The sequence below is a fragment of the Rana temporaria genome, chromosome 6 (assembly GCF_905171775.1).
Source record: "Rana temporaria chromosome 6, aRanTem1.1, whole genome shotgun sequence".
Classification (NCBI taxonomy): domain Eukaryota; kingdom Metazoa; phylum Chordata; class Amphibia; order Anura; family Ranidae; genus Rana; species Rana temporaria.
Window position 1 is genome coordinate 114,950,749 of NC_053494.1, and position 22,955 is coordinate 114,973,703.

The following is a 22,955-nucleotide window of genomic DNA, read 5'->3' on the forward strand; positions in this document are numbered from 1 at the left end:
GCCTCCAGTGAGCTTTGGCTATCCAGTTCCCGGTCCACCTTGGATTCCCTCCTGCCACTGGACCCGGTGCCTCTTGGTGCGTCCTTCCCTCTGTCTCAAACTCCAACGGGTGGATCGCATCGAGTCGCAAAGGTGAGCCGCCCTTGGCATCTCGGCCTCGGTAAGTAACGTTCCTGACACAAACATGCTCCTTAAAGAGTTAGTTCAAGGAACAGACCTCACCCTTAGTGTCCTTGAAACAGGAAAAAGGATTACTGGGCACAACAGGGTGGCAGGCTGGTCTGATTCTGCAAAGCCAGGGAAAAGAAGCACATTCACACTGCAACTCCCCAGCAGTCCATGTGACCACTTTTATGATGGCTGTACCTCCAACAGTCCTTTCAAGAATAAAAGTGTGGGTCGGGTAATCTCTTCCTGACACTCCTTCCTCCCTGATGGAGACAGAGTGACTCTTCGTAGGCTGTGCCAAATTGGCAACCATCACTCTGTCCCTGTAGATGGACCTCCCTAGCTGCCATTCCTTACGAATGCCCTCAAAACGGGCCCAGGTCTTCTGTCCTCTCCTTGCTCTCTTGTGCCTCCAGTACAGGACATTTTCAGGACCTCTTCATGTGTTCCTGACTGCACCTGAGCCCAGGCCCAAGGTCATCCTCCCAGACTGGGGAGCTCCCTCAAAGGCCCCAAAAGCCTCCACACTCTCTCATTCCAGCTCATATGATCTCCTTTCCCTGAAGAATCCTTATGTGGGGAAATGTATTGGGTGGAGTCATTACCCTAGACGCTATTATACTTGAGCTGGTCAGGCTACGTGCTGTGGTTGTGCTTTTTGAATTTTGTTTGGTGTTATGTTCTGATTTTGAGCAATAAATCTTTTAAATGAACTGCACCGTGAAGCCTTTATACCAATACCAGTATGGTGAACAAGTTTATATATTCATTTGATGTGTAAAATCCATTGAAAAAGGAGTTTTGCATAGCACCTTCATTGGAATCCTCAGGTGCTGATCCCTATCTGGCTGTTGGTCTTCTGACATGCCTTTCTGATCTCTATAACCTGAGATCCAACAGATCTGGAAAGCGGCGGTGATTGCCTTATTTTCTTTGATGAACAGAAAATCTTACCTGCAGGCAAGTTGTAATTGTGGATACCAGGAATTCTGAAGTTACTCCGATTATTTTTGGATCCCTAATTGTTTGTTTGGGACATTGTATATATTGTATCTATATCTTCCAGATATTCTCTCATTTATGTCATTTAAGGTTTTACACTTATTTCACCCCTTTTTTGATATTTATGTGGTAGCACACTATTTTTTGTTTTACACTTTTATGGACTGAATATTTAAGGTTTTTAGTTGCTGCACCACTTCACTTATTTTTGTTTTTTATACCATCCTGATTATTATTAATTCACAACATATTTGTTCACTTGTTTATTTAGTTTATAGGGTTTAGCGCAGTTTTTTTTTCCTTTACACACACAAAAGCTATTGACTGCCCAATTCATACGGCGGATGTTCCATGAACCCGGGAGCGGTACCCCCCAGCTCTGTGCCAGAAGTTCAAGGACTTGCATCTAAACATGCTGCAAAGCAGGGTAATTCGGGAGAACACCTGCAACCACAGGGAAGCTTACCTGTTGCCTCAGGTAAAGGAATCACTGATGGTATTGGGGAAGGCCAAATATTTATGAGCGGCTATCATCTTTTTTTCCAAGGCTTTTGAGAATCATGTCCAACACTTGGACTGGGTGTTGGTGAAAAATTCCCAAAATGAGAGAGGTAGCAAACTGGAACCCAAATGAGAACATACCCCTTATCAGGTGGAAAAGCAGCCCTTCTCTCCAACTCTGGTGTACAATGTAGTCTCGGAAGGGCCTAATCCCACTAAGAAACGCCTCCTCTGTAACCTACTGAGACCTTGTGTGCCAAGTGGCGATTGCTCTACCAAGCCAATTGAAGACAGATATCCATTCAACTCTACAGATATTGCACAAGTACAGGAGGTGCTCGAGGAATGGTACCTGCCCCCTCTCCTTTGGCTCCTGACACTCTTGAAGTTAAAATCCCAAGCACACCATGGACAGTCCAACTACCCCAGAAAGTACCACAGACTGTCTGGAACTGTCACAAGTTAGCCTGCAGTTTCCTACCTGTGTATTCTTACCTCCTTGCTATAGTGCTTTTTCTACCCTGATTCCTTTCACATGTGTGGTTTGGCTGTGTTCACCTATGGGCGTCATCTGTTATTCTCTGGGCTTTTATTTCCTTCCCTTCCATCACTTCCTGGCCCACCTCCTAGTTAGCATGCCTATATAGGACATGCTCAGTGTAGCCCATGTTTCCTGAGCAACTTCACAGTGCTCTGAGCTCCCGTTTGCTTGCTACTTGTGTATCCCGTGCCTGACTACCTGTGTGCCGATTCATTCTCGGTCTGTGCTTGTTTGCTGCCCATCCTGACCTAAGCTTGTCTCTTGGATCTCCTGTTGTCTCCAGCTGTTTACTTTGCACATGCGAGTGGTCTCTGCTCCTTCAGCTAGGCATACCTGGTGGCTGCGACCTGGTTTCAGCTTGCTGCAAGGCCATCCCCAACATCAGGGGCCCTGGTGAAGAAGAAGGCTGGGGCTTAGACTCTGCGCCCTGGGTAACCCAGAGTTGGCAATCTACAAGGACTCACTGCCACAGACACGAGTCATGTGGGGATACCTGGACCAGCCAGACTGCATTCCGCCCCTCAAGACAGTGTCAGCATGACTAAGACCTGCTCTGCTACATTCTGCTGTTATCCGCGAGTGTTTCCCAGTAGCTTCAATACAAGTTTTTCAACTGCATCTGGACTGAGTGTGTGCTACTGCCACTGTACCACACTGCACCCACCCACATTCTGCATATCCAGCCAGCTTATATGACTGAAGGATCAATCGTTGTAATCCTTTTAAAATCCACTACGTGGCCCTGTTGTAGAGTTCCTGTGACTACCTGTCTAGTAAAACCACTGTAAACCGGAAAAGATGTGAGGGTGAATCTCTCTTACCTAAATCTTGGTGTGCTTTGTGTATTTATTTCATATCTGTACACACATATGTGGTTTTATTCTAGTGTTAGGAGTACCAACATTGAGACATACTGTATCTAGAAATTTAAAGAGGAACAAATAAAGTGCAGATCACAAATGAAGCACAATTCAAACATTATTAGCATTAATGTAAATTAAGTCACTAAAGGAAAAAAAAAATTGTCTGAAATTACTGTTTACAGGCTCTAGAGACATAATAGTTAACTGATTCCTTTTAAAAATGATTAAAAATAGATAGATAAAAATCAATCATATAATGTGCCTGCAGTTTAGTTTCGTTTTTGCTGTTGTTTCCTGGTTCTCTGATGTACAAAGTGATACTTTGTCTAAAACTCCTCAGCACCAATCCAGTTTCGTTTTACACACAGTAATCACACCTCCTTGATTAGTCACCATAGAGAGAAATCTCCCAGTACTGTGGCGATCAGGAAACAGACAACCAGGAAGTGTGCAGAACAGAGAGGATTTACAGCAACATCAAAGCAAAAACGAACAATTAGGACATGAAACCAGGACTGCAGTAAGGTTAAGGAAGCTATTAAGCTAAAAAAAAAAATCCTTTTAGTGACTCTTTAATCCATTAAGTTAAAATGCCAGGACAAGAATCCTTATTTTCAAAAAAGTGACTCGTTTTCTACTGGGGATCCAAGCCTGGTGAAGAAACTGGCCCGGGTGAGGATACCACTGGATCCTGGGACAGGTGAGTGTCTAATTATTAAAAGTCAGCAGCTATAGTATTTATAGCTGCTGACTTTACATTTTTTAATAGAGGACTGAAGAACCACTTTAGGTCCAGGGATAGAGGTAATACTTACCTTATTCCTCGCTCTGGTAGGCTTCCTCCATGCTGTGCGACCAATCCATGGAAACCTTTTCTCTAAGTTGCTCTGGCTGGGGACTGCATTGTGACATCATCACATACAATGCAGGATCAATAGTTCTGCATTGTATATGACAGTGAGAGCCCACCCACAACCTGGAGCATTGGGTAATAGAGGTAAATGCTGGAAACCTGGCAGAGCGAGGAGTAAGGTGAGAATTGCACTTTATTCGTCTACTCCCAGACATAGCAGGGGCTGCCCACTGCAAAAGTATTTTTGTTTTGAACCCAGAGTTTAACTTTAACCACTTCGCACCCGCGCTATAGACAAAAGACGTCTACAGCGTGGCGCTCAATTGCCGGGAGGGCGTCCCTGGACGTCCTTATGTTTACTAGTTCCCTGCACGCTGCCGCGCATTGGGGAAAATCTGTGCCCGCCGCGTCACGCGATTGCCGATGCACGTGCCTAGTGGCCGAGATGTCCGCCAAGTACCCGCAATCTGCATTTACAGAGCCAGGGACGTGGATCTCATAGTGTAAACGCAGAGATCCATGTCCTGTCAGGGAGAGGAGACCGATGGTGTGTCCCCTACCCCCACAGTAAGAATCACTCCCAGGGAACACATTTAACCCCTTGATCGCCCCCTAGTGTTAACCCCTTCCCTGCCAGTTACATTTATACAGTAAACAGTGCATATTTATAGTACTGTTCACTGTATAAATGTGAATGGTCCCAAAATAGTGCCAAAAGTGTCCGATCTGTCCACCGCAATATCTCAGTCCTGACAAAAATCGCAGATAACCGCCAATACTAGCAACAAAATAAAATAAGTTATAAATCTATCCCCTATTTTGTAGGTGCTATAACTTTTGCAGAAACCAATCACTATACACTTATTGCGATTTTTTTTTTTTTTTTTTTTTTACCAAAAACATGTAGAATACATATCAGCCTAAACTGAGGAAAAAACTTTTATTTTATTTTTTTTAAATTGGGATATTTATTATAGCAAATATTGTGTTTTTTTCAAAATTGGCAGTATTTTTTTTTTGTTCATAGCGCAAAAAATAAAAACCGCAGAGATGATCAAATACCACCAAAAGAAAGCTCTATTTGTGGGAAAAAAAGGACATACATTTTGTTTGGGAGCCACGTCGCATGCCCGCGCAATTGTCATTCAAAGCGTGACAGCGCTGAAAGCTGAAAATTGGCCTGGGCAGGAAGGGGGTGAAAATGCCCAGTATTGAATTGGTTAAGGCACACAAGTTATGTTTCTCTGCAAGTGTAAGTATTTTTATAGTATAAATGACCTCGGGTGTATTGTTTTTTACAGGCAGACAAGCAAAATACCTTGATTCCACACAGGAGAAGATACCAATCCAAGGTATGGATACATTTAAAAAAATCAATACTATTGTAATCAGATTTATTGTTAAGTCCTGTATTTATTTTACTTTCTCTTAGAGAATCCAAATAATCAGCCAGAGGAGCTGAAAGCTGATTCTGGAAGAGGCAAAGTAAGACAAATTTTACATAATAAATAATATTTATATTAATATATTGTTTAAAGTGATTCTGTCATTTTAACCATTGCTGACAGATATAAAACTAAACAGATGCCAGCACACTAATATTAGCAATACAAGTTGTAACTTTAGTTACAGTATGTAGCATAAACACTGACATTTCAGGGCCATACAGTATCACACAGCCCCTTAGGCCAGGGGTCTCCAAACTGCGACCCGCATGCCAGATGTGGCCCTTTGCTTGCCCTAATCTGGCCCTTGAGGAACTATTCCTCCCACTGACAGCAATGATGGGTTACTACTTCTTCCACTGACACCAGGGATGTGGAAATAATTTTCTCACTGACAACAATTATGTGGCGCTATTCCTTTCACTGACACCAATGATGTAATTTTTTTTATTCCCACTGACCACCATGGCGTTGTTTACCGATCCCAGGGCATTTTCTACTCCAACTGGCCACAGTCTGGCCCCCTATAGGGTGACCACATTTCCAAACTGCCATTCAGGGACACACCCCCTCTCTCACCTTCCCCCCCAAAAAATGAGGGGGGGGAGGTAGTCTCGGGGGTTGATGGGGAATTTGGCGGTGGGTTATTTGTCAGGTGAATGTGCCTTTTGCCAACAGATGCAGTGCCGCTTGCCACCCATAGCCTGCCTCCAGATGCAGTGCTGCTGTCACTCCCTCTGCATGAGCCACGTGCATAGAAGGAAAGGAGTGGCGTCACTATCTGGAGAGTGAAGATCACACCAGTCCCTGCTGCTTGCCGCTGGGTGCCAGAGAAGGAGGTGCCGAGGTGGGTGGGGACAGCAGTGCTGCACTAGGCGCAGGCCTCGCTCCCGATCTCACTGTCTGAGAGTAAATTGTCACTGGTTGCAAGACGCCAGGCAGTGCTGGCCCTAGCAATCAGTTACGGAAATGTAGTTATTAGTTAGTAAGGGGTGGCTGTGTCCTCTATTTCATTCCGGGACATTGTATTGTCCCAGAATGAAGGTGCCCGGGACCCGGGACAGACATGTCAATTGCGGGACAGTCCCAGGCAATCCGGGACACGTGGGCACCCTAGCCCCCTATAGTTTGAATGGCAGTAAACTGGCCCTTTGTTTTGAAAGGTTGGAGACCTCTGCCTTAGGCAGACAAGAACCCTGTGGCAGACACAAGCTAATACATGAGCACAGTATAAATAGTCAGAATGACCAATATGCACTTGTGCTTTCATTCAAGGGCAAAGTCATTCACAACATCCAATTTGAATTGAATCTGAAAGGCCTATACAGATATGATTAAAACTGACCTTCAGTAATTTTTTCATCTTTCCATTTATTAAATCTTCTGTCCTTGTTGTTTTAACTTTGGATAGTAAAAAAAAAATTCTGCCAGTAAATACCTTATACAGCCCACTTCCTCTTTCTTGTCTGGTAATTAGCCTAGGCTTATGACATCATGCACAGCTCTGTCTCTCACCCTGGGGAGAATTTGCCAGAAAGGGAGGGGGGATAAGTCGTAAGAGGGTCAATGAGAGCTGTAGGGCTGCAGAGCTGGAGGTATGCCTCTGTGTGTCTGTGTAAAACCAGGAAGTGAACAGGCAGCAGCTTCAGCTGCCCACAGTTCAAATAGATGCAGCCAGACTTAATGGACAAAGATTTCTCCAGCATATTTGGCAAATAAGAATCACAGTATATATAATATAATATGTGAGCAGACTGCAGTTCCCCCTTAAAGAAGAGAAAAATGAAAACAATTTTGTCTTGATTACAGTTAGGCCGGAATCACACTAGTGCGTTGCTTTTTTGAGCTGCGTTGTCGTTGCAGATTTCTCTAGAGGGTGTTCTGCAGATCAACTGCGGTTTAGCTGCAGATCAGGTGCGAATTTGGAGACCTGGGAGAACTTCCGGGTGAGAGGAGAGTGGGGGAGAATTGTATTGAGCTGAATGAGAGAAACTCCTGCAGAGAACTGAACACATGTGCGAATTAGATGCGTACCCATAGAAGATAATGGGACTGAATTCGCACCTGAGCCGCACCGCAAGACATAAAAACCGCATGCGGTTTGGAGGCAATACGCAGTGCGGATGCATCGCACATATGTGAACCAGCCTCATTGAAAACAATGTATTTTGAAATGTCCTGCGAATTAGATGCGGTTTAAACCGCACTCAATTCGCATAGGTGTGAACCTGGCCTAAAGGTCCTGTTTATCCCTGGCTTATGGGAATTGATATCCCTATACATCGGCCACAACGCTTTGGTTGCAATAACTCTACCACTGCTAGACAAAGAGTATGGACACCCAACAGTGATTTACTGACAGAAAATGCAACATCTGACAACTTTTGCCTAACCACATCAGGCACAGTTATCAACTCTGGTTTGCATGGCAAACACTGACCCAAGAGGGGTGGCCATAACCCCACTTCAACAAACATGAAGGCACAATATACCACTAGGAGATACAACTTTAGAAGCCGGAATGAATCATATTTCCAGGTTACACACACCAGCCAAGCTGAGTCCTTTATCTTAAAGGGGTTGTAAAGGTTTGTTTTTTATTTTCTAAATAAGTTCCTTTAAAGGAACACTAAAGGCAGGATTTTTTTTGTTTAAAAATAACAAACATGTTATACTTACCCCCCACTGTGCAGTTCGTTTTGCACAGAGTGGCCCCAATCTGTGTCTTCTCGGTCCCTCTGCGGCTGTCTCTGCTCCTACTCGCAAAACCTTTCTACCTTCATGCGAGCTCCCTTGCATGGTGGAAAACTTTTGCGAGCGCGCTCCCGTGATACATGGCCGGCCATAGCCGCCGACTGTATCACTCGGCCCCGCCCCCCCCCCGGCGCTCCGCGTCATCCGCTGTGATTGACAGCAGCGCCAGCCAATGGCTGCGCTGCTATCAATCCACCCAGCCTAGCCAATGAACGGCCAGGCTGGGAACCGAACAGGATGACAAGCACGCGCCCGGGACTTTCGAGGGGTGAGGTAAGTAAAACGGGGGCTCGGGGGGGGTGGTGCTGTCAGATGTTTTTTTACCTTAGGACTATAGGATGCATTAAGGTAAAAAAACTTTTACCTTTACAACCCCTTTAAGCTAGTGCATTGTTGGTTCACTTACCTTTTCCTTCAATTTCCCTTCTAAATGTTTTTTTTCTTTCTCTGAATTTCTCACTTCCTGTTCCTCCTCAGTAATCTTGCCCCCATCATCCGAGCCGTTCTGGCTGGGGGTTAGTCAACGTGCTCGCCCCCTCCCTTGGGACTACATCCCAACACAGCGTCTCCCCACAGGGATGTAGTCTCAAGGGAGGGGGGCGAGCACGCTGACTAACCCCCAGCCGGAACGGCTCGGATGATGGGGGCAAGCTTACTGAGGAGGAAGTGAGAAATTCAGACAAAGAAAAAAATCATTTAGAAGGGAAATTGAAGGAAAAGGTAAGTGAACCAACAATGCACTAGCTACCTCGACACTTCCCTGCGCTGCTGATGGGGAGGGAGTTGAGTGCCGGCAAAAGAGGCTTTGTGTGTCGCTTGCGGCACCAGTGCCAGGGGTTGTACTACTTTACATTGTAGCAAAGTGTCATTTCTTCAGTGTTGTCACATGAAAAGAGATATATATATATATATATATATATATATATATATATATATATATATATATATATATATATATATATACACACAAAAATGTGAGGGGTGTACTCACTTTTGTGAGATACTGTATATGCCAACACTTTATACCTGTTAGTATCTTTTTTTTTTTTTTTCCAATTAAATTTTTATTGAAAAGTTTCTATTTTTTACAAACATACAAAAAAAAAAGAAGTCATAAGTCATAAGTCCACAGAGAAAACAGGAACATATCATGAGTGTTTGACAAAAGAGTGGGTCCACATTTCCGCCACAACATAGATAAAACAGGTTACATAGTAAGACTTATTATACTGACTGGCGTAATGCAACTACTTCTAATAGACAGCCCTGCAGACTCCGTCAACTACAGGCAAGGAAGGGAACATAATACCAGTAAACGACTTGCAACAGGGAGGAGTGAGCAGCAAATAATAAAATAAAATAAAATAAAATAAAAATGGATCAGAATAAAAGGGGTGGGAACAAAACGAGGGCGAGATGGACCACGAGTAATAAGTAATATACGGAGTCGTAGTCATATCAGGGCATGACGGGAACCTCTGCCAGCTTTACGCTATCATCAAGAAAACAATGTACCAAAGGTAAGTTCACACTCTATCCCATTCACTCCAGACCTGCCATTTTTTATCAAAGCTTCTCCTCTGACCAGCTCTCGAGGCTATTTGGGATTCATATACATAATTATTACGAGTGAAAGTGATTACATCGGAGAGACTCGGAACTGTGTTTGACTTCCAATTCCGAGTGATTAGTGATCTCGCCGCTAGTAACAAATGAGTCACTACAGTACGGAACTGGGGGGGAATGAGTCGATGTTCAAACCTAGCAGGGCCAACGCGGGTCCTGACCGAGTAAGAACTCCCGTAATAGAGGATATACACCTGAACACACTATTCCAGAAGCTTGTTAAGCGTTTGCACTTCCAGAAGACATGCATAATGTTACCCACCTCCCCACAGTCCCTCCAGCACAGAGGGGAGTTGTCTTGAGAGAACTTTGACATCCTGTATGGCGTAAGGTACCATCTTAGGATAATCTTCTGGGCAAGTTCCCAGTGGTTAGTACATTTGGAGGCCTTATATACAGAGTTGAGAGCAACTTGCCACTGAAGCTCTGTAAAGGTGTTACCCAAGTCCTCTTCCCATTTCAGGAACGGGGGGGATTTGACAAAGGAGCGTCTGTGCTGAAGAAGACTGTAGAAAAGGGGGATCCCCTTGGTGGAGGGGCTAGTAGACATGTAGAACTTCCAGACCTGGTCAGGGAGGAATACCCTACACTCAATGACAGATTTAAGGAAGTGTGATACTTGGCGGAACTTATACACATCTGCCTGAGTGAGGTTGTATGTAGCTTGAAGGGACTGGAAAGTGGAAATATGGCTTGCACTTAAAAGGTGAGACTGAGACATGAGTAATACCCCTGTCTCTCCAGCTCCTAAGGCTGACATTGGGAATGGCATTCTCCAAGGACTCAATAGGAACTGGTATCTCCACCAACACATCACGGGGATCAGAAATGTTGCCAAGGTCCCTCCAGGCCTCCAAAGAGGCCCTAAGAGACAAGGGCAGCTGGTGCAAAGGAAAAGGTCTCATCCTGTCCAGGTATAGCAGGGAGATCAAGTCCTTAGTGGGGCTCAAATATCTTTCAATACTACACCAGGGGGCCACCGGGGGATCTGTAAACCACAACTTAAGTTGGTTTAGAAGGGGAGCGCGGTAGTAGTCCCTTATGTCCGTGAGACCCATACCACCCGCAGATCTATGTCTAGTCAACAGTAGCTTTGAGCACCTGGGTTTACGCGAGCTCCAAACATGGGACCTAAGGATGGAATTCAATGATTGGAGATGTAGGGGTTTCAGAGGAATAGGGAGTGTGCGAAAAATGTACAGGATCTGGGGAAGTAGCAGCATCTTAAAGGAGGCAAGACGACCAGCCCAGGAGAGGTCTACTTTGGATAGGCGCAACGACTCCTTAGTGAGTTTTGCTATTAGCACTGGGTAGTTGGCATCAGCCCGTCCATAAGGGTCTGCTGTGATCTGGAGACCTAGGTATGATATGCTTTTCTTAGCCCACGAATAGGGGAATGCTCCTTCCAAATAAACCTGGGCAGGGGTTGGGAGGTGCATTGGCAGAATAGTTGACTTGGAGGAGTTCACTTTATAGTAGGAGATATTGCTGAAGGAGTGTAGAACCTCCTGGACGTGGGGGAGCGAAGTGGTCGGGGATGTTATGGACAAAATGATATCATCGGCAAACAAATTAATTTTATGGGATGTACCGTGGATAGAGAAACCCGTGATGTGGGGATGGGCTCTAATCTTTTCGGCCAGTGGTTCGATCAGGAGGTTGAATATTGAGGGTGAGAGGGGGCACCCCTGACGCGTCCCGTTTGATATATGAAAGGGTCGTGAGAATTGGAGGTAAAGACCTGGGCTGAGGGGTGCGAGTAGAGGGCCAGAATAGCTGACCTAATAGGGCCATGGAACCCAAATTTAGTTAGGGCATGGGACATATATGTCCAGTGGACCCTGTCGAACGCCTTCTCCGCATCCAAAGAGAGGAGCAGAGAAGGCGTCCGAGAGGCCCAAGCATGTTGCACCACTCCAATAATCCTACGGGTGGCGTCTGATGCCTGTCTGCCCGCAGTAAAGCCGGATTGGTCAGGATTAACTAAGGATGGTATAACAGTCAGAAGTCTCTGGGCTAGAATTTTGGCATATAGCTTAACATCTGTATTTAAAAGTGAGATGGGGCAAAAGTTAGAGGGAACATCCAGAGGTTTACCAGGTTTGGGGATTGTGACAATATAGGCAGAAAGCATCTCAGGAGGGAAACTTGCAGAGGACATGGCCTGAGAAAACACTGAGCACAGTGAAGGGGCAAGGATCCCACCAAACGTTCTGTAATAGTCGTTTGGCAGGCAATCAGGGGTGGGGGATTTACCTAGGGGCATCTTAGATATTATTTTCTGGATCTCCGCAACTGTGATGGGGGCATTTAAGGCATTTAGTTGTGTAGGTGACAGGGCAGGGAGGGATACATCAGCCAAAAAATGTTGTATGTCTTGATCTGAGGGCTGCGGGGTGTTGCTATCTTCTTTTATGTTGTACAGGGCAGAGTAGTAATCTGTGAAAGAGTTGGCAATGTCTCTCGGGTCGTACAACTTGCTATTGTTAGTTGGGCTGCGAATGAAGGGAATGTTCGTACGAGTTCTCTGGTCTTTCAGGCGACGTGCCAAAAATTTGCCAGCCTTGTTTCCTTAGGAGTAGTACGTTAGCTTCAGGGCGTTAACAAATTTGCTGTGGGATTCTAAGAGTAGTCGCCAAAGATCACATCTAAGACTGACCAATTTGTTTGACAGATCTAGAGCTGGCGAGGCCTTATTTTGCACTTCCAGAGATCTGATTTCCTTCAGGAGAAGGTCTATCTTCAGAGTTCTCTGGCGTTTTAGTCGTGAGCTAATTTGGAGTAGAATGCCCCTAATGAAGGCCTTGTGGGCGCACCACAAGACCGCCGGGTCAGATACCAAACCTTCATTCAACTCAAAGAATTATTTTACATGTTTGGTTATGGTATTCACCTGAGCCTGTGTTTGAAATACCCCGGCATTGGCCCTCCATATGTAAGCAGGGCTGGGGGTCATCTCCTCCACCAGCGAAATGGAGACAGGTGCGTGGTCTGACCACGAGATATCGTGGATGGTGGAGGAGGTGACCGCCCGAAGCAGAGCCTTATCAACAAGTACCATGTCAATACAGGAGTAAGAATTGTGCCTGGTCAAATGGAAGGAGTAGTCCCGTTCACTAGAGTGCTGAAACCTCCAAACATCATAGTAATCCTCTCTGATAAGAGCAGGGTGTAGAGAAGGGAGAGGGCGTTTGGATTTAGAGGTAGTGTCAACACTGTAGTCAACCGTCATGTTATAGTCACCACATATAATAACATTACCTTTCTTAACAGCAAGTAGTTTCTTAAAGACCTTGTTGACAAACCTGACCTGATTGGCATTCGGGGCATAAAGGTTCACAATTGTATAAGTGCGATTATTAAATTCTCCCACAAGGATCACAAATCTACCCGCCGGGTCAGAAATCACTTCCCCTAGTTTGAACGACACAGAGTCTCTAATGATCGTGATAACCCCTCTATGCTTCTTGTTAGGGGCGGAAGCAGAAAACAGATGGGGGTAGTTCTTATGCTTGAAGCAAGGGGGATTGGAGGAGAGAAAGTGGGATTCCTGTACACACAAGATGTCCGCCTGTAGTTTCTGAGCCTCCTTCCACAGTGCCCCTCTCTTAGCAGGGTGATTTAACCCGTGCACATTAAAGGAAACTACGTTAAGCACCATGGCAATGTGGGGTGATGATGTAACAGTACCTCAGGTTGAAGAAGCTGGCGTAGCAAAGATGGAATCCAAGGCGTCGTTTCCGGAAGTGGAGGCCTCGACATATCCTGGTCCATGGGGTGCAGTCCATCTCTTGACAGGGGATAAGGAAAAACAAAGAGAGAAGAGCAAAAAAAGAAAAAAAAACAACGCCACATGGGTTAGTGGTCTTTAGACAACAAAACAGTTCGATCAGAACCAACTCGAGTAATAAAAAGGGAGATCCTATGGAGAATCTGGGAGCAGGAGTACTGCTCATTTAACACGGAGGGGGAAACATCAATGTCAGTAGGGCAGTAGGTAGTACGATGTTGTAGTCGTAACCAAGGAACTTAGGAGGGTCATTTCTTGCCCTTTTTCTTGTGGGACACCGTGTGCCACGAATCCTGAGTAGCAACTTTAGAGGCCGAGGGCGGGTCACCCTACCCCTGCACCAGCACAATGTCCCAGGAACGAAGGAGGGCCAGGCCCTCTGTGAGGTTATTGACCACGGAGGAGTGGTTGTCTCTCGTGACAGTGAGTTTGGCCGGATAGCCCCATCTGTACACAATGTCATGGTTGCGTAGTGCCTTAGTGACTGGCAGAAGGGCCCTGCGTCTCTGCATTGTGTATTGGAAAAGGTCTGCAAATAGTTGAATAGATTCGTACTGAGCAAGAGGGTTCTTGTTCTTCCTGAAGGACATCATGAAACGCTCCTTTATTTGGAAGAAATGCACCCGCATTAGAACATCCCTGGGGATGCTATCAGGGAGGTGCGATGGCTTAGGCAGGCGGTGTATTCTGTCAATAGCCAGATCTGCATCCGACAATTCAGGAACGAGCAATCTCGTGAGGTCTTGAGCATATTGCTGCAATTGGTGAGGGAGGACAGATTCAGGGACACCACGAATCTTGACGTTGTTCCTCCTGGACCTGTCCTCCAGGTCCGAGACCTTTGCTTTGAGCCATGCCAGTTCATCCTCCTGGTCGTTATGGGCATCCACCAGTGAATTGTAAGAGGAGGCAAAATCCCCCATCTTCTGCTCTACATGATCCACTCTGCCCCCCAGCTCCTGAACATCATTTTTAAAACCCCTCATGCACTCCATCATATCAGCGTGGAGGGAGCTGCGAAGGGACACCAGCATGTCCCTCAACATGGTGTCAGATAGTGGTTTGTCAGCAGTGGGGAAGGAGTTAATGGGCACCGCCAGCTCTCTAGTGTCATTCAATGAGTTCTGCAGAGTAATTGCCTTCGCGCCGGAACATTCAGGGGAAAGCTGGGCTGCGCACCAGCGGTGTGGAGGCCTCAGGGGACCTATGCGCCTCTCCCGGCATCGGATTGGGGCTTGCTGGGGCTGAGCTGGAGCCGCTGGAGGAGGACGGTGAGGCGCCGCCGGCGCCATCTTGGAGTAGGCCGCGGGGCGTCGGGGGAAAGAAGTGGGAGAGCTTCTGTACCTGAGGAGCCGTTTTGCGTTTGCGGGCCATCCAGGGATTCTAGTTGGTCCGGAGGAGCGATCCAGGTAGGTTGGGGCCGATTTCAGTGCCTCGGTATGTCAAATCCCCTACAATTGTCACGGAGCTCTCTGCCTAGACGTCCATGCAGAAGCCCGGTAGCCATGCCCCCCCCTGTTAGTATCTTTTGTTTACTTTTTTATAAAGCTTGTTAGCAATTCAAGAAATAAACCATAAACGCATCTGTGAAATAAACATAGTTTTCTATAAATCACATTCTTTTTGGAATATAACTAACCACTGTCATTATTATTGTTGCAGAATCTGGAACATTACAACCTGGACAAAGAACCACACGGCTGGTGTGTGATTCTGAATAATGAAGATTTTGAAAACGGTGTGAAGAGGATTGGAACAGATAAAGATGCTGGTAAAAATAAACAATCATGCAGAGTTTTTATAACCATGTATTTAATGCCAAGTTTTAAAATAAATCAAAAACGATGTTTACCATTCTGTAATGGTTTTAACACATGCAGTAAATGAGCTGAATGCACCGCTTGCATGCTGTATTGTAGATTTAAGCTGGATTCACACCAATGCAAATTGTATGCATATTTTCTTTGCATTCAATTTGCATGGTAGGAGATTGTGACCCGTTCTCTATGGAGCCAGTTCACACATCTCCGCTAAGGCTTTGCACAGGGGTCCTGTGCATCTTTTGGTGCTCTCCAGGTCCGAATTCAGCCCAAAAATTAAAGGCTGAAATTGGACTTGAAATGGTGAACATGGAAACGCACCGGACCCCAGTTGTGAGCCACATGCCGCAATAGTGTGAACCCAGCCTTATGTTCTATTTTGCATAAATAGAATGCAAAACATTTTCTGTGTGTCTTATGTTAAAATATCACTAGCCTTTGAGGTGTTAGGTGATGCCTTCCTTCTTTTTCAAGAAAAAAACATCATAATCATGAGAATAAAGGTTTACAATGGGTAAAAAACAATTTCACACAAAGATAACAATTATGCACCTATTAGTAAATTGACCTTAATGACTGAATGATTGTGGAGGCTGTGGGGCACACCTTAGAATCTGATTTAAAAAAAAGGAAAATAGTGTACAAAGTAAAAAATTATTACAACTTTAGTTATTTATAACTCCCCATAACCCCTAAAACCTAATTTTGCCATATTACATGGAGGACACTGATGAAATCAAGAGCTGGCAGCTAAAAAATGTTCTGCAGCTTACAGGTGAAACTCAAATGAGTGTTGGTCCACTGTGCTTCATTAAGCCCAGGGTCAACGCAGTCGTCTACCAGGAGATTTTGGAGCACTTCATGCTTCCTTCCACGAGCTCTGTAGGGATGCTGACTTCATTTTCCAGCAGGACTTGGCACCTGCCCACACTGCCAAAAGCACCAAATCCTGGTTCAATGACCGTGGGATTACTGTGCTTGATTGGCCAGCAAACTCGTCTGACCCGAACCCCATAGAGAATCTATGGGGCATTGCCAAGAGAAAGATGAGACCGAACAATGCAGAAGAGCTGAAGGCCGCTATTGAAGCATCCTGGTCTTCCATAACACCTCAGCAGTGCCACAGGCTGATGGCTCCCATGCCACACCGCATTGAGGTAGTAATTGCTGCAAAAGGGGCCAAAACCAAGTACTGAGTACATATGTATGCTTCTACTTTTCAGAGGTCCGATATTGTTCTATGTACAATCCTTGTTTTATTGATTGCATGTAATATTCAAATTTTCTGAGATTGTGGATCTGGGGTTTTCATGAGCTGTAAGCCATAATCATTCATCACAATTATGACAAATCACGGCTTGAACTATCTTGCTTTGCATGTTATGAGTCTATCTCATATATTAGTGTAGCGCTACCCCCGCAGGAGCCGCTGATTTGTTGTTGGGATCGGCATATTAAGTTACCTTGATGTGGCCCAGGGGTGCAATTGTAGAAACAAAGTAGTGAGCGAAGGTCCAGACAGTGAATAAAGGTTTTCCAATGCTTTATTTCCAGGCCAAACACAGCCAACATCAACATCAATTAGGAAAGGAAAGGTTGATCAAAGAGAAGGGAACCTTGCGATATCAGGCCTGGATATGAACAGAGCAGTCCTGCTCTGTGTAGTATCAATTTGCGATTCGTTGCCACTCAAGCTGGAGTGGGTGAAGTGCCCCCGGACAGACCCCTCCCACAAGCCTGGCAGCCGAAGTGTCACTTTGGATTTCTGGGAGGAATAGATCTCTCTTACAGACCTGGCTCTAGGGCCTCTGCCACAGGCCAATTACTTTAAGTGAGCTGAATGAATGAATGGAGCAAATCCTCCCAGTAGATTTCTGCATAGGTCACTGGATGACAGCAAAGCATACCTGTCAGCGTTTATTTATTTATTACTATTTGTTTGTGAAGCGCACATATACCACCAGTTGGTGGTGCCAAATCGCTTCTGGTCACCAGATCCCCGATTGGTTCGTTCAAGCCCTGTTGGACAACCTGCCTCCGGGTTCTCCTCAAGCCGACCCCCCAATCGAACGGCATCCAGCCTGGGATCTTCTCAATAGGATCGGGAATCCAGTAAGTCACTTGAGTCCCCTTTTACCTCCGGATGAGATTCTGTATAGCCTGCAATTTTGGCCAGGTTGGCCGCGCCGGCGGGGTCCATGGATGCGCGCAGCCTGAAGGTGGATGCCACACCTGGAACCGGGACCCCGTGAAGACTTTTTAGCACATGACACCTGTCACAGATATACCCCTCCCCAGCATGCCCCGCAAGGGAAAACTCCTCTAATTGGCTGCTGGGTAAAGTTGCTCTGCCAGAACCCCTCTGGTGCCAACTGCTGGCCAGGGATGGTATCACATCCCTGGAGTACAGACTGACCCAGTGGACATTTCTGGAATGACAGAGGTCCAATTTAAATAAATTGTGAATAGGAGTAAAGTAACTCTCCTATTCCCCATTAACCTTAGCGTAGTGCCCATACTGAAAGTAAGGGGGTGCTACATTAGTTTTACCTTTTAAGTTGCATTAGTAAAATAAATAAACTTTTGCACGATATTCAAATTTTTCGAGTTTCACCTGTACTTATTAAATACAGTGGAGTTACTTTTTGTGCTACTGGCCACATCAGGCAGCAGTTTCTGGCTGTTTATTAAATTGGTTATTGATTTGTTGTGGAGCTTAATGTCATATCTGCATAAGCCTCACCAGTATCACATAGACTTCTTAGTAATATTCTTCATTCCTATGGGTAGGATGTACTCTGCTAGACCACTTTAGGGCCACCATGAGTACAGACTGTCCACTAAAATGAATGGGGCCTTGGCATACATTCACACTAAGGCCGGGTACTCACGACCAAACATGTATGGTGAAAGCGGTCCGTCGGACCGTTTTCACCATACATGTCTGCCAGAGGGCTTCTGTACGATGGTTGTACAGACCATCGTACAGAAGTCCGCGCGTAAACAATACGCGGGGCGTGTCCGCGGTGTCGCCGCGTCGATGACGCGGTGTCGCCGCGACAATGACGCAGCGACGTGGGCGGGCCGCCTTTAAAATGCTTCCACGCATGCGTCGAAGTCATTCGACGCATGCGAGGGACGGCGGGCGCCTGGACATGTACGGTAGGTCTGTACTGACGACCGTACATGTCCGAGCGGGCAGGATTCCAGCGGACTGTTTTAAAACAAGTCCAGGAATATTTGTCCGCTGGGAAAAGGCCCGGCGGGCAAATGTTTGCTGGAATTCGGCCCGCTCGCGCCCACACACGACCAAACATGTCTGCTAAAAATGGCCTGCGGACCAGTTTCAGCAGACATGTTTGGTCGTGAGTACGGGGCCGAAGAGGTAGACCAGGCAGGGGCTTTTATTGCTAGAAAGGCTGTGGGGTACTAGTCTGCATTTTTGTAGGTACCAGAAGTTTTCTCTACACCCTTATTATTAGTGAACACTAAATGAATCTTATACATTCATTAGCAATTACAGTAGAGGCTGGAGTAGAACTGCTACTTATAGTTTTAGTGCCTTTATCTGCATAGGTACATTAAATGGTGAGGTGTGTACTCGCTGTTTTGTAGTTATGAGTTGTGTTAGATTTTGGCTCCTTGCCCTGAGGTAGTCATGGCAGGATGTGTGTCAGTATGTCTTCCTGGCACCTATCAAGTGTCTCCATGGGGGTACTTCATTGGCATTGACTGGTAAATAGCTATATTGCTTTTTTTGTAGTAGAGATCTGCTGGCTTATGTCACATGGCATGTTTCAATGTGCCCCGCCATCATAATGTGCAGACTCTGGGCCATTGAGGAGATTAAACAGGTTACCAAGCCTTTACAATTTAGGACAGCTGACCACACATGTTTGATGCTTAAGTGGTGTTACCAATGATACAGAATAGTTCCAGGGCCTCCATAAAAAAAAGTGGAAGCTCTTCTGTCAAGGCCACGTTGAGCCTTATCTTTGGTCAGTCAGCAATAGTGATAGCTGTGAAAGGTCAAGCTGGTCAATGGGACAATGTCTGCTGCAAGGCCTTCTTAGGGGAGGTACCCCAGGTAAACATAACAAAATCTGACTATCTTCTGGTCATTAATTGATGTTTGGGAAAATGATTATGAAGAACAAGTAAATGCCATTGAAGAAAAGTGGAGAAAAGGAATCTGAAAGAAGAGACGAGCAGCAATCAGACATGCAGTGGAGAAAATGACCAAAAAGGGAAATAGAACAGAAATGGTAGCATTACCAGGAGCAAAAGTTGGCTTGAGTGAAAATAAGGAAAGGTACCAGGGAGAAGGGTGGGTATCTAAGGAAGGAAGTGACCAACGAGGAATGAAGAAAGTGGCCATGGGTCAAAGTACAATGTTGAGAAGATTATCATGATTAAAAAGAAGGCTTGGGTGAAAGTGGAGGAAAATGGCCATAGAAGAATTACGTCAGGAGAGTGGTAATGGATGGAAGTGGAGTAAAGACTCAGGCCCCGTACACACGGTCGGACCGAACCGATGAGAATGAACCGAAGTTCAGTTTCATCGGACCAAACCGACCGTGTGTATAGGCCATCGGTCTGTTTTCCTTCGGTCCAAAATTTTAAAACATGCTTCAAAATCGAACCGATGGACCGCTGCCCGATCGGACCAAACCGATGGTTAGTACAGAAAAGCATCGGTTCAAAACCCGCGCATGCTCAGAATCAAGTCGACGCATGCTTGGAAGCATTGAACTTAATTTTTTTTCAGCACGTCGTGTGTTTTACGTCACCGCGTTCTGACCCGATCGGATTTTGAACTGATGGTGTGTACACACATCAGACCATCAGGCCACTTCTGTGGTGAACCGATGAAAATGGTCCGTCGGACCATTCTCATCGGTTCGGTCCGACCGTGTGTACGGGGCCTAAGGAGGAAAAAGAAAATCATAAAAATACAGAAAGGAGCACTAGACCAAAACCAGATAAAAGAGCCCAAGATATTGTTATTATTTATTAATTAATGAAGAAGGTGAGCGCCCATGGATGGAAGTGGAATATAATGTCTAGGGAGGAGAGTGGCATTGGGGAAAGAAAACTAACCAGGGAGATGAGCAAGCATGACTGTATGTTCAGAAAAATAACCAAGGAAGGAAGCGGGCTTGGATGGAAGTGCAGGAAAAAGACCAGGAAGTTTAGCTGTTATGAATTAATGTGGAGAACTTTTAATTTAGAAGCAATCAAGCAATAGGAAAAGGAAGAAAAGTAGCAGAAGAAAGAGAGGGCATGGGCTGGGTATGCATAAAAGGGAAACAAATTGATAAGGAGAACAGGTATTTGGTGGAAGTAGTGGAGAAAAAATAAAGAGGAAAGTGAATATGGATGGAATCTGAGAAAAATTAACATAAAGGAAGGGAGAAAATACATGAAAAGGTATACAGCATTACAGTGCACTGCAGCTAGAGCAGACACGAAACAAGGGTCGATCCTAAAGTTAGACACATGGGTGCAAAAATATTTATGGTGCCCCCCCACATGGGCATGGTCATCTTACTAACTCCTCCCCTGTACAAATGTTTCTATAGCAACGACTCAAATACAGAGATGCTCCCAGAAGGAGTCTTTGTTACCCTGGGGTTCTCCCACGATCTTATATATATTTTTTTGTAATTCATTTTTTTACCTTTTTTAAAGTTTAACACATATTCATTAACATCACATTACATACTAACATCACATTGAGATCTAATACCCCCCTTCCTCTCAAAGCAAACCCACACAAAACAAACAAATAAAAAAATTCCCCTCCCGAAGTTTCCCCCTCCCTCCCTCCCTCCCTCCCCTTCTAGAGCCATCTTGCCCCTTCTATTAACTCATCATACCCTACCCTAATCTCAACCCTACATATACCTATTATCTCTCCCCTATTTACCCATCCCCTTTTTTAATCCCTAATAGCTTCCCTTTAGGGGGCATTGATGAATTCTATCCCCCATCACTCACATATATCTCCCAAAGAAAAGCGAGTAAAGAAAGGGGGTGGGGAGAAGGAAGGGATCGAAAAGGAGAGGAAAAAAAAAAAAACCCTCCCTTCCCAGGGGCAGTAATATGTCTCGACCAGAGGGACATGAAGGACATTCTGCACTGTATGTCCATTTGGTCTAATGGTGCTTTTTCTTCATCCCAACTCAGGGGAATAATATTCCCATCCTGCCCATATTTCATTAAATTTGTCCTGTTTATCCTTGACTGCATGTATCCATTTCTCGACCTCCCTGATTATATTAACCTCTCTTCCATTCCAACAGGGTAGGACCTCGGGTCTGTTTCCATAACCTGGGAATTATAATTTAGCTGCATTCAATAGATGTGGGGTGATGCTGTTCCTATATGATTTGATAGATCTTGGAGTCCCATGAAATAGGACATATAGTGATGTTGCCTCCATGGGTTCCGCAGTTAAAGGGTCACTAAAGGAAAAATTATTTTTTGCTGAAATGATTGTTTACAGGGTATAGAGACATAATATTTAACTGATTCCTTTTAAAAGTGATTAAAAATAGATAAAAACCAATCATATAATGTACCTACAGTTTAGTTTAGTTTTTGCTGTTGTTTCCTGGTTCTCTGATGTACAGAGACAAAGAGCCAATAGAGGGCAGCGATGCTTTGTCTAAAACCCCTCAGCACCAATCCAGTTTCGTTTTACAAACAGTAATCAAACCTCCTTGATTAGTCACCACAGTGAGAAATCTCCCAGTACTGTGGTGATCAGGAAACAGACAACCAGGAAGTGTCCAGAACAGAGAGGAATTACAGCCACATCAAAGCAAAAATGAACAATGAGGACATGAAACCAGGACTGCAGTAAGGTAAAGGAAGCTATTTAGCTAAAAAAAAAAATCCTTTAGTGACCCTTTAACTTCCTGACCCATGGGATAATCGCATCCCAAAACAGTTTAATCTTGGGACATTCCCACCAAAGGTGAAGAAATGTACCCTTTTGGCCACACCCTCTCCAGCATCTACCGTCGGGAACATCTGCGCAATCTTAGCTGAAGTCCTATACCACCTTGCCAGAAATGTGTATGACATTTCTTGTATCCGAGTATTTATGGAAGTAGAATGTGTTAAATTAAAAAAAAAAAATGTAACTTGCATAGTGGAAAAGGTTTGGTTTAATTCACCCTCCCATTCCCTAAAAAAATAGGGAATTGTTGTGTTTTGGGCCCCTAGGACCAATTTGTACATTTGTGACAACAAATGTCTGGCATCTGGTATACGGACACACATGGACTCAAATGTAGTAAGAGAATTTCGAGGCCTAGTGATGGTTTTAGTTTAATAAAAAAGCACCTCAATTGGTGATATCTCCATTCCTCCATTGGTATATTCCCTAACCTCTATACCAGATCCGAAAGAAGAATCAGCTTAGTCAGAGACTGCAGACATGATACCGGAGATGGTCAGAGACTGCAGCCATAGTACAAGAGATAGTCAGAAACTGCAGACATGATACAGGAGATGGTCAGTGACTGCGGACATAATACAAGAGATGGTCAGAAACTGCGGAAATGATACAAGAGATAAATGCA

General features: G+C 45.1%; 1 protein-coding gene across 2 annotated transcripts in view; it reads left to right on the plus strand.

Moving 5' to 3' along the window:
• Positions 1 to 22,955, plus strand: part of LOC120943730 (caspase-8-like) — a 71,573-nt gene that overhangs the window by 36,791 nt on the left and 11,827 nt on the right. For both annotated transcript variants that reach the window (XM_040357213.1, XM_040357214.1), the window contains 3 exons: positions 5,230 to 5,280; positions 5,361 to 5,413; positions 15,206 to 15,314. In XM_040357213.1, coding sequence (XP_040213147.1) covers positions 5,230 to 5,280; positions 5,361 to 5,413; positions 15,206 to 15,314 — 213 coding nt within the window. The remainder of the gene's footprint in view (positions 1 to 5,229; positions 5,281 to 5,360; positions 5,414 to 15,205; positions 15,315 to 22,955) is intronic.